The sequence below is a fragment of the Aspergillus campestris genome, assembly GCF_002847485.1.
Source record: "Aspergillus campestris IBT 28561 chromosome Unknown P168scaffold_16, whole genome shotgun sequence".
Classification (NCBI taxonomy): domain Eukaryota; kingdom Fungi; phylum Ascomycota; class Eurotiomycetes; order Eurotiales; family Aspergillaceae; genus Aspergillus; species Aspergillus campestris.
The window spans coordinates 284,025-301,910 of record NW_020194351.1 but is presented as its reverse complement, the minus strand read 5'-3'; the positions used below and the strand labels follow the sequence as shown (position 1 = coordinate 301,910).

Sequence of the window (17,886 nt, the reverse complement as noted above, 5' to 3'; positions counted from 1 at the left end):
TCAAGAGTAGTTATATGCAATGTTTATGCATAGTGAGACTGCCCTGGCGATTCAAAGATAGCAAACCTAAAGTCCTGATATCTCTATGCGGTCATAGTCAACCCATACACAATCCACCACAGCCGTGCGTGGGAAGCACCAATAGAGCACACTGCTCTAAGATGAAAACTGACTAACAGCCACGCTTCATGGGTATAGTCTTGGGTTACATTATCATTAGCATGTTTGCTATCTTCACCCTCGGCGAGTCCGAGTGATCCCAGCAAGGCCACTCGCGGGGAAGACCCGACGAACCCACCAATGGTCTAGCTGGGGTGTAGTGCATTGGCGTCTTTTCAGCGACATGTTCGGGAGACTGAAGAACTCTCATTTCTGCAAGAGCGATAATACTCTAGGAGGGACGTGATAGGAGGATAACCGCACTCGCATTTAACCGATTGGAAGGGATAATCCGGCTAAATTGCGGTCGGACGGCGGATCTTCCCGAGTTCGCGACCCACAAGCGGCCAGGCCCGATACACACACTTAACCTTGTCCACGTACTTGTAGCCTGCAGAAGTGGTACGTCGGAAAGTGGGTCCCGTACAAGCTTGACTCTTCAGACATTTGCCAAGGGAAGGCAGAGCTGGGGTTATCATTTCTAGATATTATCCCTGACACGATTACTGTATACCCACTCTGGAGACTCTACACTGTTGCCGTATAGGGCTCTATACTATCACGTGATAGGACCTGCGGTAGGACTATATGTAGAGAGAGAGAGAGGGAGAGGAGAAATCTAGAAGAGCTGGTGTGGAAGCAAATTGTTCAGTCTATACTATGTCTGACTCCAGTCATACCAGCTCCACTAAAAGCCCTAAGGAACGGGGAAACGCCGGGACATCCAGACCAAAAGCCTCGGCGGTAGGAGCAATCCTGCGCGGGGAAATTCTATGTGTGGGGTTAGAATACAACGGCAGTCCGGCGGTTGAGCAGGGGCATCTTTGTACTGATAGTCTTGGAGATGCAAGCCACGCGCTCGCTTCGTTTGGGGGTGCAGAAATGGATCGTATCTCGGGCGACCCAGAGGTTTGACAAAGTCCAGGCAGTCTAGACCTCTTACTACATGGATACTTCTCTGTAACCACCCTAGCTTTGGATGACTGCGTAGCATGGCCAACCTATATAAACAGTACATATTGTGGCGTGTAGACACTGACATATAATCGTAACACGCTCTGTACTTCGAGTCTCAACTATCTATTATTTTTTGTTTTAACCATGTCTCCAACACCAGCTCCAATTGCCATCATAGGCGTCGGCTGCAGGCTCCCTGGCGGGGCCAGCAACCTGGACAAGCTATGGAATCTCCTGTCAGAGGGCCGCAGCGGCCAAACAATAATCCCAGCAGACCGCTGGGCTGCCGAGGAGTGGTTTGACGCATATCCGGACGCGAAACAATCCATGGTCACGAAGCACGGGTTCTTCCTGCAAGAGGACATCTCGCAGTTTGATGCCAAGTTCTTCGGTATCTCCAGCACGGAGGCCCACGCCATGGATCCCCAGCAGCGTCTGTTCCTGATGACGACGTATGAGGCATTGGAAGACGCTGCCATTCCGGTGGAGACTTTGCGAGGGTCGAATACTGGGGTGTTTGCGGGTGTATATGAGAAAAGCTATGATAGGATGGGACACAAGGACCTGTCTACCATTAGCAATACGCATATGAACGGGACGAGGGAAGCGAGTAGGTCTTCGAGGCCGATCTAACAGTCATGGTGCTGACACGACAAAAGTCCTCTCGAACAGAATCTCGTACTGTTTTGACCTGAAAGGACCGTGCTTGACCATTGACACTGACTGCGTAAGTGCTATTGCAAGCTATGGAAAGAACCATACTAAAAGCGTATAGTCCGGAAGGCTGGTGGCCCTTCATCAAGCATGCCAGAGTCTCAGGCTAGGCGAGTCAGACCTCGCCTTGGTTGGTGGCTCGCAACTTATTATTGACCCTGACCCTCTCACCATCAGTGAGTTTGTTTCCATCCACTTGAACCCCTCCCCCCTTTACACTTGAAGCGGAGATTTGTGAAAATTCCCCAAATGCTGACTCGACGTAGTGAGCACCATGGGCATGCTGAATCCCGATGGCAAGTCTTATGCCTTCGACTCGCGAGGGGAAGGTTATGGACGCGGTGAGGGCGTGGCCACGATTGTTCTCAAGCGTTTAGACCGCGCACTTGCAGACGGGTAATATATCACAAGAAAAAGCCCCAGAGATGTTTTATATTGACAAGTAAGCAGGGACCGAGTCCACGCCGTTATTGCCAACTCTGGTACAAACCAAGACGGCAAAACTCCCGGCCTCAACACCCCCAGTAGCAACGCTTAGGCTGCTTTGTCTTCCCGTGTATATCGGGAGGCAGGGTTGAACCCTGCCGATACACCGTTTGTCGAGGCTCACGGCACCGTAAGTATCCCGTACGGTGGAATGAGTCCGCGCTGACAGACATCCGAATAGGGAACCCAAGTAGGCGACCGAGAAGAAATTGCATCCATCTCCAAGGTCTTCTGCGAGAGTGGTGCTAGAACAGACGACCTCTACGTTGGGTCCATTAAACCAAACGTCGGGCACCTCGAGGCGTCCTCTGGCATTGCCGGGCTGCTCAAATCTATCCTCGTGCTGAAGCATGGTCACATCCCGCCGAACTTGGAATTTATTAAGCCAAAGCCCTCCTTGAAGCTCTATGAAAGAACTATCAAGGTATACCTGCTGTGCGACTGGTATCAGGTGCTTGAGTTAACATCTCCTAGATTCCGACAGAATTGACGAAGCTACCGATGCCTCGTGATGGTGGGCCGGTGCGGGTGTCTCTCAATTCGTTTGGTTACGGGGGGTCCAATTGCCATGTTATTATCCAGGCTGCTGACTCCGAGAGGAAGCCGAATGGAATCAGAGTCAATGGTACGACGGCCAATGGTACAACGGCCAATGGTACCCACACGGACCAGAGTGACGATATGAATAACGGATTTTCGAACACAAATCAAGTCTCTTTTACCAGCAAAATCACGCCACACTGTCCGGAATTGATTGTTCTCAGTGCGTCGACCGAGAAGGCGTTGTTATCGCGCGCCGAAGATCTTCGTCTGTGGATTAAGATGCACCAGATGACACCACAGACTCTGCACAGCCTATCCTACACGCTCGGAGTCCACAGATCGGCTCTCCCCTACAGGAGAGCCATCGTCGCTTCAACGACGGAGGAGCTGGCGGCTGAGCTCAAAGTACCATCCCCTCAGAAAAGAATCGTGTCGCGGGCACCCATCACGTTCGTCTTCTCCGGACAAGGCGCCCAGTGGCATGCAATGGGCTTGGAGCTCATCCACACCTCGCGCGTGTTCCAACTGTCGATGTCGGCCATGGAAGATACGCTGCGCCGCCAAGGCTGTTCGTGGAGTCTCGTCGAGGAGCTGTCAAAGTGTGCTGAGAATTCCCGTATCGGGGACGCCGAAATCGCGCAGCCTGCTACCACGGCCATTCAAATTGCGCTCGTGGATCTGCTCGAGAGCTTCTCGATCAGACCGAGTCGGGTTGTGGGTCACAGCTCTGGTGAAATTGCTGCCGCTTACGCGGCTGGTGCCCTTAGTCGGGAGAGTGCGATTCTCGTGTAAGTAAAACCCCTATACACGCAGCGGATCCTTGCTAACCGCGAACAGAGCATACCAGCGGGGAGTGTTTTCCGCCAAAGCCAAGCAGATGGCTGATGTCACCGGCGCTATGATGGCCGTCAGTCTTGACGAGACCGAAGCGACGCAGTACCTCAAGAATCTTACCCGTGGGAAGGCCGTCGTGGCATGCGTGAACAGCCCGATGAGCCAGACCCTGTCGGGAGACGAAACCGCCATTGACGATCTCAAGGAAGCACTTGATAAGGATGGTATATTTGCCCGCAAGCTTAGAGTGGACACGGCCTATCACTCCCACCACATGCAGCGTGTTGCCCAGGAATACCAAGAGGCGATCGGCAGTCTTGAGTCCTCCGGAGTAAGAGACAGCGTAGATTTCTACTCGAGTGTCACCGGCGCTGTCAAGTCAACTGGTTTTGATGCCGACTACTGGGCGTCCAACCTGGTGTCGCAAGTCAAGTTCAGCCAGGCGTTGACGCTGCTCCGCAACGAGCAGATGAAGCATGATGCCAACATGGATATGGGTGTATTTGTTGAAATCGGGCCACACTCGGCGCTTGCGGGTCCTTCTCGCCAGACATTCGCCCAGGACGGAGCTAAAGGCTTCAAATTCGAGTACCTCTCTGCTCTAGTGCGCAACACTGATGCCGCACAGTCCACTCTGGCGCTCGTTGGCAGGATGTTCGAGCTTGGCCTCCAGATCGACATGAATGCGGTTCTCACCATGACTGATAACACAAAGCCTGAAGTCATCAGAGACTTGAAATCACATCCCTGGGACCTGGCGCCGTTCTGGCGCGAGTCGAGGCTCAGCAAGGCCCATCGCTTCCGCCCGATCCCACACCACGACCTTCTCGGCCTGCTTGACCCGGCCAGCACCATTCAAGAGCCGCGCTGGAGGTATTTCATCAACTTAGACAGCTTGCCCTGGCTTAGAGGCCATATGGTTGAGGGTTTCACGTTGTGCCCTGGTGCAGGCTACCTGACGATGGCCATGGAGGCGACGAAGCAGCTCGTGCAGATGAGAGGGGACCAACAACCCATCGCCAAGTTTGTTCTTCGCAACGTGTCAATCTCTAAGGCCATCGTGCTCAGTGAGCGAGATGACAGTAACTCGGGCGAGGTGGAAGTCCAGCTGAGCATGTCCGCCGCTAATCAGTACGAGGGCAGCCGCTGGGAGTCGTTCCGGATCCGATCTTACAACAGTGACGGCTCGTGGAGCGAGCACTGCTCCGGCGAGATCACGGTCGAGTACGCCACGGACGAGCTGAACGAGGTCGAGGGCACCCGAGAAGGCGAATTGCGCCGAGAAGAAGCTATACAATTCCTTGGAACTTCTCAGCAAAGCTGCGACACGGACATGACGAAGTCGGAGTTCTACGATTTTGCAAGACAGACAGGAAACGAGTTTAGCGGTGCATTTACACCCATCGTTTCAGCAAAATACGGCAAGACCCGTGGCGTGTTCGAAATAAGCACGCCAGACATTGCGTCGTTGATGCCGTACCGGTCCTTCAGGTCTCATGTCATCCATCCTACCACCCTGGATGCCGCGCAGCAGATCAATGCAATCCTGTTCAAAAAATTCATCACCAACGCTGCATGTGTTCCGACCAAGATCCCGTTGCTGGAAATCAGTGCCAGTATCTCCACCACGACAGGGGCCGTCCTGACTGGGGCCATGCAAATCGAAGCTGACGGCCCCAAAGCGTCCACGGGGGAGGGCTGGGTGTTCCAGAAGGATGTGGATGGCCATCTCAGCCCCGTAATTCGACTCCTTATCAACTTGAGAGCCGTTGGCGAGACGCGCGAGGAAGAGAACCGGTCTTTCGTCCAAGATGCAGTAAATCGACTGGACTGGAGCCTTGACGCCGATTTCATGACCGAAAGCTCATTCCGCCAGGTGCTCTCGTCTACCATGGGTTTGGACGAAAACATAACACACGGATTTGAAGGAACCAAATTGACTCTTCAGGAATCTGATGAGGAATACCGTCTTACGGATCAGGCCTCATCCATTTGGTTCCGAGATGCTGTGCGCCATGTTGAGGAGAACAATGCTGGCATGGTGACCCCCCAGCAAGTCAAATTCCTTGGTTGGATGAAGAGGTGGTTAGCCTCGGACTATTGCCATCAGATCACCTCAAGCTTGACTTCGGAAGACGAGAAGATAATCCTGCAAAAGATTGAGTCCTCCAATACCGCAGCCCAGCTGCAACTTCTTGCCCGCGTCGGTAAAGCCCTCCCTCGCATCCTGACTGGGGAAGCCCAGCCCTTGGACGTCATGCTGGAAGGCAATCTCCTCTCAAGGTACTATGAGAGCGGTATTATGGTCGGCCCCTACGACGCCGCAGTGGCGTACATGAAGATCTTGACTTTCAAGAACCCACGCCTCCGCGTCCTCGAGGCTGGCGCGGGGACGGGAGGCTGCACAAAGTGGCTCTTCCGCGGACTCTCTGGCCAGAATGGCGCCATCAGCCTCCCTGTCGAGAAGTACACCTTTACGGACATCTCCAGTGGTTTCTTCGAGGATGCGCGCCAGACATTCGCCAAATGGGAGGACGTCATGGAGTTCCGAACGCTGGACGTAGACGCGGATCCCATCGAGCAGGGCTTCGAGCCTGGATCCTACGACGTGCTGGTGGCGTCCAACGTGCTGCATGCGACGAGGAAGATTGACGTTACGATAAGCCGCATGCGCAAGCTACTTAAGCCTGGGGGCAGCCTGGTTCTCCTTGAAGTCGAGCCGAAAGGCGCCGCTTTTGGTCTCGTGGCCGGCTCGCTCACCGGATGGTGGGCCCCCGAGGATGATTTCCGCGTCGACGGTCCGCTGATGTTCCGCAACCAGTGGCAGGATGTCCTGGCGAGGAACGGATTCGGGGGGATTCATCTATCGTGGGAATGCATGATGGTGGCCAAAGCTGAGCCCTCGCACAGCAACGGGACACTTTCTAGGCACAGCGTCGTTCTTATCAGAGACGACGTTAACGATCACGTGGTTGAGACGACCGCCGCGAAATTCGCCTCCAACGATATTGATGCCGTAGAGTCCCCGTGGGAGCAAGTCAAAGCCCAGGAAGACAACCTGTATGTGATCATCGACCGTGCGGAGAAACCGGTCCTCCTCGACCCCCAACCCCAACTGTTCGAGACCGTCAACGCCCTCCTCAACGCAAAATGCCGAATCCTATGGGTGCTCCTCCAAGCCACAGCAGACCCTGCTGCCGCAGGCTACAAGGGACTAGTTAACTGCTTTATCCGCGTGCTCCGGCGAGAGAGCAGCAGCACTGGTATAGTCAGCCTCGACATCCGCCAACCCGATCTGCATCCAGAGAAGACGGCCCGGGTCATCGCCGACGTGGCACACAGGCGTTTCTGGCCGGCCACGGGTGACGCGCCGTCTTTGGAGCCGGAGATTGCCTACGAGGACGGCCGCATCTTGGTCCCCCGTATCAAGCCGGATGCCGAATTCTTGCAGTGGGCTCGGCGCCGTACGGGACTGGGCGCCGCCGACGAGACGGAGACCGCGTCCTACCAAGGCGACCGAATTCTCAAGGCCGAGGTCGCGACACCGGGACTGCTGAGTTCGCTGTGCTTCGTCGACGATGACATGTCGGCTGCTCTCGGGGCATCCCAGATTGCAGTCAAGACCGAGGCCCACGGCGTAAACTACAAGGATGTCAGCCATGCTCTTGGCCAGAGGGGCCCAGCAGCTCATATGGCTGGGGAGTTTGCCGGCCTTGTGACGGCTGTGGGCGAAGATATGCAGAATAGCTACCAAGTAGGCGACCGCGTCATGGGTTTCGGCGCACAGCCGTTCAGCAACCTGTCGCGGGTGCATGGACATCTGGCCCACAAGACGCCCGGCTGGATGTCTGCCACGGTGGCGGCGTCCATTCCGCACGCGTACGTGACGGAATATCACTGCATGGTAGAAACAGCTCGTCTTGGGGGAGACCAATCGGTTCTGATTCACGCTGCGTCTGGCGGCGTGGGCCAGGCAGCCATTCAAATCGCCCAGCATATCGGCGCGACGGTCTTCTGCACCGTCAGCACGGCTGCAAAGCGAGCGCTGATCATGACCGAGTACAGCATCCCGGAAAGTCATATTTTCTCCAGCCAGACCGCGTCGCTCAAGTGGGGCATCATGCGACTCACCAACGGTGAGGGAGTGGATCTGGTTCTGAACTCGTCGACAGGGGAGTTACTAAGGGACAGTCTCGACTGCGTCAAACCCCTGGGAACTTTCATTGAGCTGGGGAAGAGTGAGATGCAACAGGGTTCTCAGCTGAGCATGGCTGCCTTCAACAAGTCGATCACCTTCCACGCCTTCGATCTAGAAAAACTCTCAACTCTAGACTCCGGGCGCGTCCACCGTATGTTGGGCGACATCGTCAGTCTGCTTGAGTCCAAGACATTGCGCCCCATACACCCGATCACCACCTATCCCATTGATCAGATCGAGGACGCATTCCGCTTCGTAGGCTCGAGGAAGCACATGGGCAAGGTTGTCCTTCAGGTCGAGCCTACATCTATGGTCAAGTCTCTCCCTGCAAAGCCCCTGCCTCTGCGGGTCTGCAAAGACAGTACATACGTCGCAGCCGGCGGCCTGGGTGATCTGACTTCGCGAATCTCTGTGTTCCTGGCCTCTCGGGGTGCCGGGCACGTGGTGTCTCTTTCTCGGCGAGCCATCGACGAAGAAACGAAACAGAAGCACATGGCTGCGGTCAGGGAACATGGAGGCGAGCTTCATATCCTCCAATGTGATATCACGGATGAGGAGAGCATGAAACGCGCTGCGTCTTATTGCTCTAAGCTGCCCCCTGTACGGGGTGTGATAAACGGTGCTTTGGTGCTTAGAGTAAGTCACCAGGGCCTTGCAGACTTCAGTTCGAGACCATCCTCTAACACTAGCATAGGACCGGACATTCGCCCAGATGACCATCGAGGAGTGGAAGTTGGCCCTCCAGCCCAAAGTGCTCGGGACTCTCAATCTCGACAAGTTCTTCGCCTCGCCCAACTTAGCCTTCTTCCTAACTCTTTCTTCGGTCGTGGCCGTCGTTGGCAAGGGTGGTCAATCCAACTATGCCGCTGGAAATGGCTTCCAAGACGCTTTCGCGCGTGCCCACGCCAGCCACCCCCATACGCACTACGTCTCAGTCAACGTCGGCGCCGTCTCCGTCGAAGCGCACCGCGCAGAACAAGGCGAAATGTCCGTCGGCGGCCTGAGGGCGTCTCTTCGGCAGAACAGCGCAATGGACATCTCCTATGACGAGTTCTTTGCAGATATTGAGTATGCCATGACTGATCTCGCTCGCGAGCGGCACATGCACCAGACCATCCAGGGTGTCACGCATCAGTCCATGATGGACGCCAACGACGAGCACCTTCTTGAAAATCCCGTTTTCAGCCAGCTGGCTCATTCCCAAAGAAAACAAGCCGCGAGCGCCACGCAGACCGATAAGGTGGACTTGAAAAAGGCTCTGGGTAGCGTGACAACGATGGAGGAAGCGGAGCAGCTCATCCGGGACGCAGCGCTGACCAAGTTCGCTGTCTTTCTTGACCGGCCGATCGACGACATCAGGGTTGATCAGTCGCTTGCGACCATCGGTCTCGACTCGCTCGTGAGCATCGAGCTGAAGAACTGGATGGTGCGCGCGTTCCAGATCAACCTCCAGACGTCGGAGCTTGGCGGTGCGAGCAGCATTCTGGCACTGGCGGCAACGGTCGCCTCGCGATCGACTCTGATCCCCGACGAGATCCGGCAATCATCGCGGCCACAGGAAACCACTAAACCGGCGGAGAAAGAAGGGAATGCCCCTACGAATGGCGAGTTCCAGCCGAATCATAGCTTCCACTGTTGCCGGGCGAGCAAGGAGCTACCTAGGCATCCGCTTGTCGACCTAGACGAGGCCGTCAACGACCTCCTAAACGGCATCGGCCACTTTGCCCACACGCGGGAAGAGTATGCGGAGCTCAGCCGCAAGGCCCAGGCCCTCGCTGCCCCGGGCAGTCTCGGACGCAGGCTGTACAGCCAGCTACGCGCCAAGGCGGATGACCCCAGCGTCGAGAGCTGGATTGCCGGTCTCCTTACCAAGGCACTGCACCTTAAGAGAAGATATCCTCTGGTACCATTCAGCAGCTTTCTCGGCACCCACTTTGACAGCACCGTGCCGCACACCCAAGCCCAACGAGCGGCCGCGCTGACTAGGGGCCTGTGTGAGTTTAAACGTGACCTAGATTCCAAGAATCTGAAGCCCGACTTTCTGGGCGAGAGGCCGAACTGCGGCTACTCTCTGACGTGGCTCTTCAACGCCCTGAGAGAGCCCAACGTGGGATGTGACAAGATGATGAGGTATCCGGGGGTGGAACACATCGCCGTGTTGCGAAGAGGACACTTGTTCCGCGTGTCGCTCCGGGAAGGAGACAACATCGTCTCGTATGCCAAGCTGAAAGCAACATACCAAGCCATCCTTGACCTCAACCTCGAGGAAAAGCACTGGACGGGCATTTTGACGACCGACAACCGCGACAGTTGGGCTACTGTAGGTCTTGCTCTGCCTCCATAACGCTTTTGACACTAACGATATCCCAGAACCGACGGACACTTCTCTCGACGGACGCGAGGAACGCCGCGTATATCAAAACGGTGGAGGAATCTGTCGTTGTCCTGTGCCTGGATGACTACAGCCCCGTCACGCGTGAGGAACGGGTCCGATTCGGGTACCTGGGCGACTCGTTCAACCGCTGGCACGACAAGACCCTACAGCTCGTCGTTACCGCCAACGGCAGCTCCGGTACCATCTTCGAGCATTCCATGATCGACTTCATGACCACGTCGCAGATCTCGCAACGGCTACAGGGAGCCATCAACAGCCTAGACCCAGAGAACGACAATGACACCGGTCCTGACAGCGAAGCCGTCGTCGATCCTGCCAGCCTGGAGGAGATCCCCCTGGTAGCGACAACGTCGGAGATCGAGGCCCGCATGACGATGTTGCGCGAAAAATACGCCGCAACCACCGGGGCAAAAATATACACGCCCCACGTTGTCCCGTCGTTCGGCAAAGCCGTCCTCCTAGACCACTCGGTGCCCATCAAGGCGACCGTAGACCTAACGATCCAGCTCGCCAGCCGACTGTACTTTGGTTACCTGCCGGCAAGCTGGGAGACGGTGTCGACAGCGCACTTCCACCTCGGCCGGCCCGAGATCGTGCAGGTGGTGCTCAAGTCGGTGGTAGAGTTCTGTGACGCAGCGCTCGACAGCAACGTGTCGCGGACTGAGGCGCGCGCCCAGCTCCTGCGGGCGGCGCGCGAGACCAACGCGCAGGTCGTCAAGGGTGGAGAGGGCCGCAACTACTTCCGGCTTATGGACGTGCTGGAGGTCATGAGTCAGGACGCGCACGACGAGGACGCCGCCGAGGCCATTCCAGAGCTGTTCTCTGACCCCGTGTGGAAGAGGAGCTACCCGCGTCTGATCATGCAGACTATGATCGACAACAAACTGGCCCAGGATCCCGGCTATACGATGGAGGACCCAGAGAATGTGTGGATGAATTACACCGTGAACGAAGATTCGTGAGTAGCCCTCCATCCCCGTCTAGTCTGGAGCATGCAGCTAATAGATTGGCAGTCTGGAGGTGTGTTTCGTCAGTCCTCGCACGGGCACCGAGCGCTTCAAGGCAGCGCTCGGGCGCGCGGCGGATATTGTCAAGAGCATTATCCAGGCTGGTCAAGCGTAAGGGGTTGTGTAGGCTGGTATCTGGGGCTGGAAAAGAATGTTTTCACTGAAGAATTGTAGCAAGTATCGTTGTAGACAAGAGCTATGGCAATTATTATATCTTTTAAAAACGATGGCCAAATATTGATTGAGCACGCGGGCTATGTCTCTTGCGATCTGACCGTGAATTGTGGGAGCACTGATGAGAGCAGCCAAGACACTGATGGCATTGGTGACTTCTTGGAGATATCAAATGCAGCGAATTGTTGCAAGATTGCAGGAGACCATAAAGAGTCCAGAAACAACCTGTGGGAAAAAAACCGGCAACTCAGCTGACATGTTCCTGATTGTATGCCATACTATTCAGAACGAATGACGATATGGGAAAGAATACCACTCAGTAACAAAAGATATCTAGACACTTGTTGTGTACTTCATAGGTACTCTTATACCCTCTTATATTTCCGACAGACGACAAGTATACATACCTTACGATGATGTTGCAAAGGATTACCACTCGGCCTTTAAATTATTTAGACATCTTCTGCGCTTTGTATGTAGTCTTGGACATTCTATATGGCGACAGATGTGGGCTATGCGTTGATCTGGTGAGCCTTGCTCTGTGTTTCCAGGTATCAGTCTTTCTCGCTCCTAAGCACCAAAAACAATCAAGCATTCGGTTGAGGTATTGACATGAAAGCAAGAAACAATATTGTAAACTGTTGTTGGTCGGTAACGCTAGTCAATATGATCATCGCTCGTCAGCGCTCGTCATTCGTTTCCAGGTCCATCCTGGACACTGTAGCTGACAAAAGAGAAGTGATAGACACTATAACACTCACTTATTAGAAGGAATAAATACATACAACCATTGGGTGTGGCGAACAGGGCTTCCCGTCCGCTCAGCCATACTCGGACCATCATTATAAACGCGGTCAAATGATACCTAAGCCCTTCAGTTGCTACCACTTTGTGAGTAATAGACGCTAGACTTCAGGGTAAGTACGGGTGATTAGACTTCATCAGAGCCCACTAAAGCCCAAGCCTAATCTAATCTAATCTACCTGTAGGCTAGGCTTTAGATTAGATTCTAGGACTTATAATAAGCTATAGACTACGTCGAGAAGCTTATAACTTATAAATAAGTATTTTAGCTTATTTATTTAGCAGCTTTATGGATAGTAAGACTAAGATTTTATATAAAAATGGGCTTTTACAGGAGCCTATTAGAGGCTGATGATAAGTCTCCTAATTAAATTTGGGCCTGCCCATAGTAGATTAGGCCATGAGCCCGAGATTCAGGCCCATTGATGGCTCTGATGAAGTCTACTATTAACCTAAAGTACTTGGCTCCATCCCTCCGGAATGTACGGAAATAAAGGGGTTTATCATAGTCAATTCAAATAAATTGCATTAGTTGGTCCAGAGAAAGTAAACGAGTTTACAATCAATATAATATTATAGTCGAATGGTCTTACATTCTGGATACTAAATATGGGTTAGCGTGTGCTCATCTTGACAATGTGCTGAGTCATCTGCTTTCTCATAGTTAATTGCCAGATTTGGAATGTTAGCCCGCGCTGATCTGCGTAAGGAAATTAAGACTTGAAGACTTACTATTGTATGATAGCGGAGTCATGCAGTTCGAACCAAGTGTGGTTCCACGAGCATGTCTTTTATCAAATTTAGGCTGGATGATCCTCCTGAGCGTTCTACCCCAGTCCCAATAGCTGCAGCTGTGCCCCAAACGTCACCAGGGTGGCAAGATAGCCGTGTGCTACCGAGGCCGCCTGCAGAATTTGTCTCCCAGGAGTTATCCGTCGAGGAAGCACGTAGTACACATTCGGCAATCCATGCAGGTAACAATGTGGAAGTCGCCGGATCCCTCGACTTTTGTGTTCCTAGAACTGGCCCGAATGCTCATGGCAGGAAAAGGTTAGTGACCCAGTAAGTTTTGGACTCTGGGGCCACGACTGATTTTTTGAGAGCAGTATAGCACTTAAAAACCGCCGAAAAAAAGTTGCCTGTACCGGATGTCAAATCTCCAAAACTCGTTGTGAAAATCCCCCTAGTGGATTAAAGGATAAATGCCGTCGGTGTTTGCGGCTGAACAAGGAGTGTATTGTTTGCCCGTCAATTCGACTACCATCAGTTAAAGACTCTGCAAAACAGTGTAATAGCCTACCAACGGCCGGAGATCTGCTATTGTCACATGGGCTATCATTGTATCACCCTAGAAAACAGGGCAAAGAAGGGCTGGCTAATGTTAGTTCTGACTTGGAGGCCGAGATATCTGCATCTTTTTCAGAAGGGTTTATCAAAGCCAATCAACGTCAACGTCAGTCGGCAGAACATATTGACCTCTTTCTTTCTTTCTTTTTTTTTTTTTTTTTTGTTCTTTGGACACGGCTGATCAACCACGACAGTTTCACAGCCATTACCAGATGTTCAGAGAATACAGCTTGACTCTAAGATCAACTCTATTCTCACCATGAGAACGGCCGAACAAGTCTTTGATCAGTACATCAGCAACTTCGCGCCGAAATGCCCGATTGTCGTGTTTCCTCCCGGGGCAACGGCTGCTATTGTAAGAGAGAACAAGCCGTTGCTATTCCTGTCAATTCTCAGCATTGCCTCTGCTGGATACTGCACCGTGGCTAAGCAGAGAGAATTGACAATTGAAGTCAAAAATCAACTGGCAGACAGAGCCATTGTTCAGGGTGAGAAGTCGCTCGAACTCGTTCAAGCGTTTCAGGTCACGTCGCTCTGGTACAGAGCTCCAGATGAATACAGGCAGATGAACCTAAGCCAGCTGGTTCAGATCACAACCACCATGGCCATAGATCTTGGCCTGGATAAGATCGATGTGTTCAAGCCCGCTGCCACGGCCCAGGAAAACCGGAGTCGCGCGGAGTTACAGAGAGCGTGGCTTGGCTGTTTTATTCTATTAGCAAGGTATATTCAATTTCCTGCAATGCTCAGACGCCCAAGGGACTAATAGAATCCCAAGCTTTTCTTTAATTTTGAGACGGCCTAATCTTACTATCTGGACTGCAAAGGTAGATGACTACCTTGCTGACTTGCAACAGACCAAGGCAGCAGCTACAGACGAATTCCTTTGCAGGCTTGTAGCAACGGAGCGTCTTTGTCATGATATTAATCAAGAGCTATTCTTAAGTGATCCTGTCAGATCACTATCCAGGCAGGACCCAAAAACACAGTTGATCATCCAAGGATTCCAAGATCGAAACGACGCGCTCTCTCTCGTCCGGCTACATCCACTGCAGAAAGGTGAGCTCCTTTGGAGATTGTAATACATGACAACCTAGAATATGGATGATTAACAGTGTCGCCTACGCGTTAGCCATCGTTCAGTTTGGCAGATTTGCCAGCTCAGTATATGCGCATGAGCTGGCCTTGCACGTCAATAATAATATCGACGAGTTTAAGGCACCTTTCTTTGCGGAGTCTCTCAAGACATGCAAATTAGTCGATGTACAAGATTCAAACACGTCTCACCTATCCATGCTTCGCATTATCGTGATCGCGTCACGAGGGCTGCTAGATACTTTTATTAAGTTATCTATATCTGATATGCTTGCCTTACCGCCGCATATCTACGGAGGTCGTGTGATATACGCAGTCGTGCTTTTGATGAAATTACACAAAACAATCACGGAATCAGGAAAGGAAAGCAGCAACTCCATCCATTTTGAAGAATTGCATCTAGAAACGTATCTTGAGCAACTTGTGACCATTTCGAAAATTCTTATCGCGAAAGATGAACGCAGCGCTTTGAGCAGGGCCTTCTTGATCATGCCTCAACTGATGGGGTGGTTCTACCTTCATTGGTCCAGAAGACCGTCAGGGGCAGATGGATCAAATATGACAGAAGATCTTTTAACCAATAACAGCAATGGACAAGGGAGCTCTGCATCCCAGGCACCGACAGGAACTTTTGGCGGATCCCCAATTGCTATCCAGACACTAGGACACAATGCGCCCTTAGAAAATGCCGTACCGCTGGGTGGACCTGGACATCAAATTGACCAGCTTATCCAACACTCCGTGCTTCCTTCTTCCCCCATGTATAGCAGAGAAAACAGTTTTGAGGCGCGTGGGCTTACAGTGACACCCGATGATTGGTTCACGGAGTTTTTCAACGTTGAGATGCTTGGCTAGCGCGTCGCTTTTCAGATAAGTGCCATTTCTTAGTACTTTTACGCGAGGTACCTGTATATTTACAATTTACTATTCCTTGTTCCACACTTGTGGGATCTATATATATATACTATCTTGTTGAAGCTTTGTGGCTATTACTTTGCCCCCCCCCCCTTAATTGACCTGTTGCGAGTCCCGTACTTTAGAAGGATCTTTCACAGTTCGCCATTCGACGCCCACAGCACCAATAATGGATATGCAGGCTAGAACCAAGGTAACAAGAAAGACTTGGACGAGAGCGTCGTTGTAGACCCCTAGTACACGAGCCACCACATCCGTCTGGCTCAATGCGGCTTGCCTAACTGTTTGCTGGAGATCGGTTGCTCCAGACTGAAGGACGTTAGCGGGGTTCAGTTCAGGGACCCTGGCAAGCATGTCAGAGATAATGCGATTGTTGAAAACATTTTGGCCCGCAGAGACAAAGATCGCGCCTCCGAGAGAACGAGCAAAGACCACCAAAGACGTCCCGATGGAGACGTCCTTTTCTGGGAGGACTGTCTGAACAGCAATATTTGGTAGTTCGAGTCCGATACCAGCGCCCGCACCGAAGACGATTTGAAATCCAAGCCTAGGATCGGTCAATGTGGGAACACTGGATGACATCCTTGGATAGTAACATACCACATTGAAATGGAGCTATCTACTCTGAAGAGGAGAAATAGACCCGCCCCAGTTGCCATTATTATCGACCCCAAAATCATGAACGGGGTATAGTATCCAATAGCAGTGACGCCTAAACCACTTGCAATTGCAAATACCACTGTACTCTTACTCAGTCTCCCGAGCCTTCTACTTGATATAGATGTACTGATATTGATGGGTGCACTCACCAACACTCAAAACTGTGGGCAGGTTGTGGATCCCGGACTGAACAGCAGAATCGCCCTTGATTGCCTGAAACCTATTTTCATGTTTGTGATTAGGCCAATTATGCATTGAGCGCAGTGATGTAAATGGCAGAACTCACCATATCGGCATATAGTAAACCACTATTACAAATGAGGCACTGCCCAGGAAAATATAGAAGGTCGAAAAGGCAACCGTGCGCTCTCTAAAGATGCGGAGCGGCACTGTAGCAGTTTCACCACCCATCCATTGTGACAGTACCCAGGCAATGATAAGTGTCCCGAATACCGTTAAAAGCGTTATCTGGCGATAATCACTCCAAGGATACCGACTCCCTCCCCACTGAAGAGCAATTAACAGGCAGATAATGGCTGCGACAAAGAGGGCAGTTCCCGCCGGATCAAACTGGCCTAGTTGAAAAGCCCAACCTCCCCGTTTCAGCTGCTGTTCCCGGGGTGGCGATGACAGAAATAGGACGATGAAAGGGGTGGCTATGGCGCCAATTGGGAGATTGACTGGAGTCAGGTAAGCTCAAACTGTCCCGCTAACATCCAAGTCGGGAGTTCTCCTACTGTAGAAGCACCAACGCCAAGACACATGACCTAGAGGATTAGCATCAACCTGGCTGTGAAGCAATTGTGAGGGGCCGATGAGAACTGACTTGCAAAAATGCCCCCTATCAAAGGGCCCACCACACTGGCAATACCCCATATAGCGCCGATTATCCCTGTAAAAGCCGGCCTCTTCGCCAGGGGGACTGACTTGGCGATGATGATCAACGCGCCGGAGAAGATACCCGCGCCTCCAATTCCGGCAATAGCTCGTCCAACTATGAGTGCAACAGAGCTGGGGCTCGCCCCACAGATTGTAGAGCCAATCTCAAACGTCACCAAGGCACCGATAAAAGTCCACTTGATGGGCAGCAGGGTGTAGAGGTTGCCAAAGAAAAGTTGAAAGCTGCAGGTCGTGAGGAGAAATGCACTGCCATACCATCCAACATCTTCAATACTGTGGAATTCAGATGTGATGGTCGGGATAGCAGTAGCAATAATCGTTTGGTCCTATTCGTGACGGATTGTTAATCAACTGGTGTACCTTGAATGGCCATTGCGGAGTAGCAAACCAGAGCAACCAAGAATACAGTCAAGCAAAGAGCCACAAAGATCAAGGTCAATTTTATACCAGAGGGATAATTTGGACCACCCGCGTCCAATGACTCATGTAATTGATCAGCAGTATTGCGACAAGTAGCTTGATCGCTGTTCTTGTGTGACTTCTCCAAAGATAATTCAAGTGCATCATGAAGTTGGCGTGCCATCTTGTAGAGCTAGGATGTAAGATGCGTACGGAGGGGAAGCGAGGGTGGTATTGGAGCAAGAAACAATGTCTTGAACCTGAATTTGGTTTATAATGGACAAGTTAGGTATTTATAT

General features: G+C 52.3%; 3 protein-coding genes across 3 annotated transcripts; 2 read left to right on the top strand and 1 right to left on the bottom strand.

Annotated features, from left to right (window-relative positions):
• Window positions 1-1,260: 1,260 nt before the first annotated feature.
• P168DRAFT_322562 (type I polyketide synthase) lies at window positions 1,261-11,408 on the top strand (the record flags this gene model as incomplete). The annotated part of the gene is made up of 12 exons (XM_024840587.1): window positions 1,261-1,726; window positions 1,776-1,843; window positions 1,892-2,006; window positions 2,097-2,226; window positions 2,281-2,354; window positions 2,403-2,446; window positions 2,498-2,740; window positions 2,791-3,647; window positions 3,697-8,527; window positions 8,586-10,211; window positions 10,262-11,244; window positions 11,300-11,408. The coding sequence occupies 12 exons, from the start codon at window positions 1,261-1,263 to the stop codon at window positions 11,406-11,408; spliced, it is 9,546 nt and encodes a 3,181-aa protein (XP_024688700.1).
• Window positions 11,409-13,817: 2,409 nt separating this feature from the next.
• P168DRAFT_276538 (uncharacterized protein) lies at window positions 13,818-15,568 on the top strand (the record flags this gene model as incomplete). Its single annotated transcript, XM_024835569.1, has 3 exons — window positions 13,818-14,289; window positions 14,378-14,677; window positions 14,751-15,568. The coding sequence occupies exons 1-3, from the start codon at window positions 13,878-13,880 to the stop codon at window positions 15,566-15,568; spliced, it is 1,530 nt and encodes a 509-aa protein (XP_024688699.1). The 5' UTR covers window positions 13,818-13,877.
• Window positions 15,569-15,721: 153 nt separating this feature from the next.
• P168DRAFT_244736 (MDR family MFS transporter) lies at window positions 15,722-17,771 on the bottom strand (the record flags this gene model as incomplete). The annotated part of the gene is made up of 7 exons (XM_024833945.1): window positions 15,722-16,175; window positions 16,229-16,367; window positions 16,438-16,508; window positions 16,575-16,968; window positions 17,026-17,055; window positions 17,115-17,514; window positions 17,577-17,771. 7 exons carry the CDS (start codon window positions 17,769-17,771, stop codon window positions 15,722-15,724), a joined length of 1,683 nt encoding a protein of 560 aa, XP_024688698.1.
• Between the last annotated feature and the right edge of the window lie 115 nt (window positions 17,772-17,886).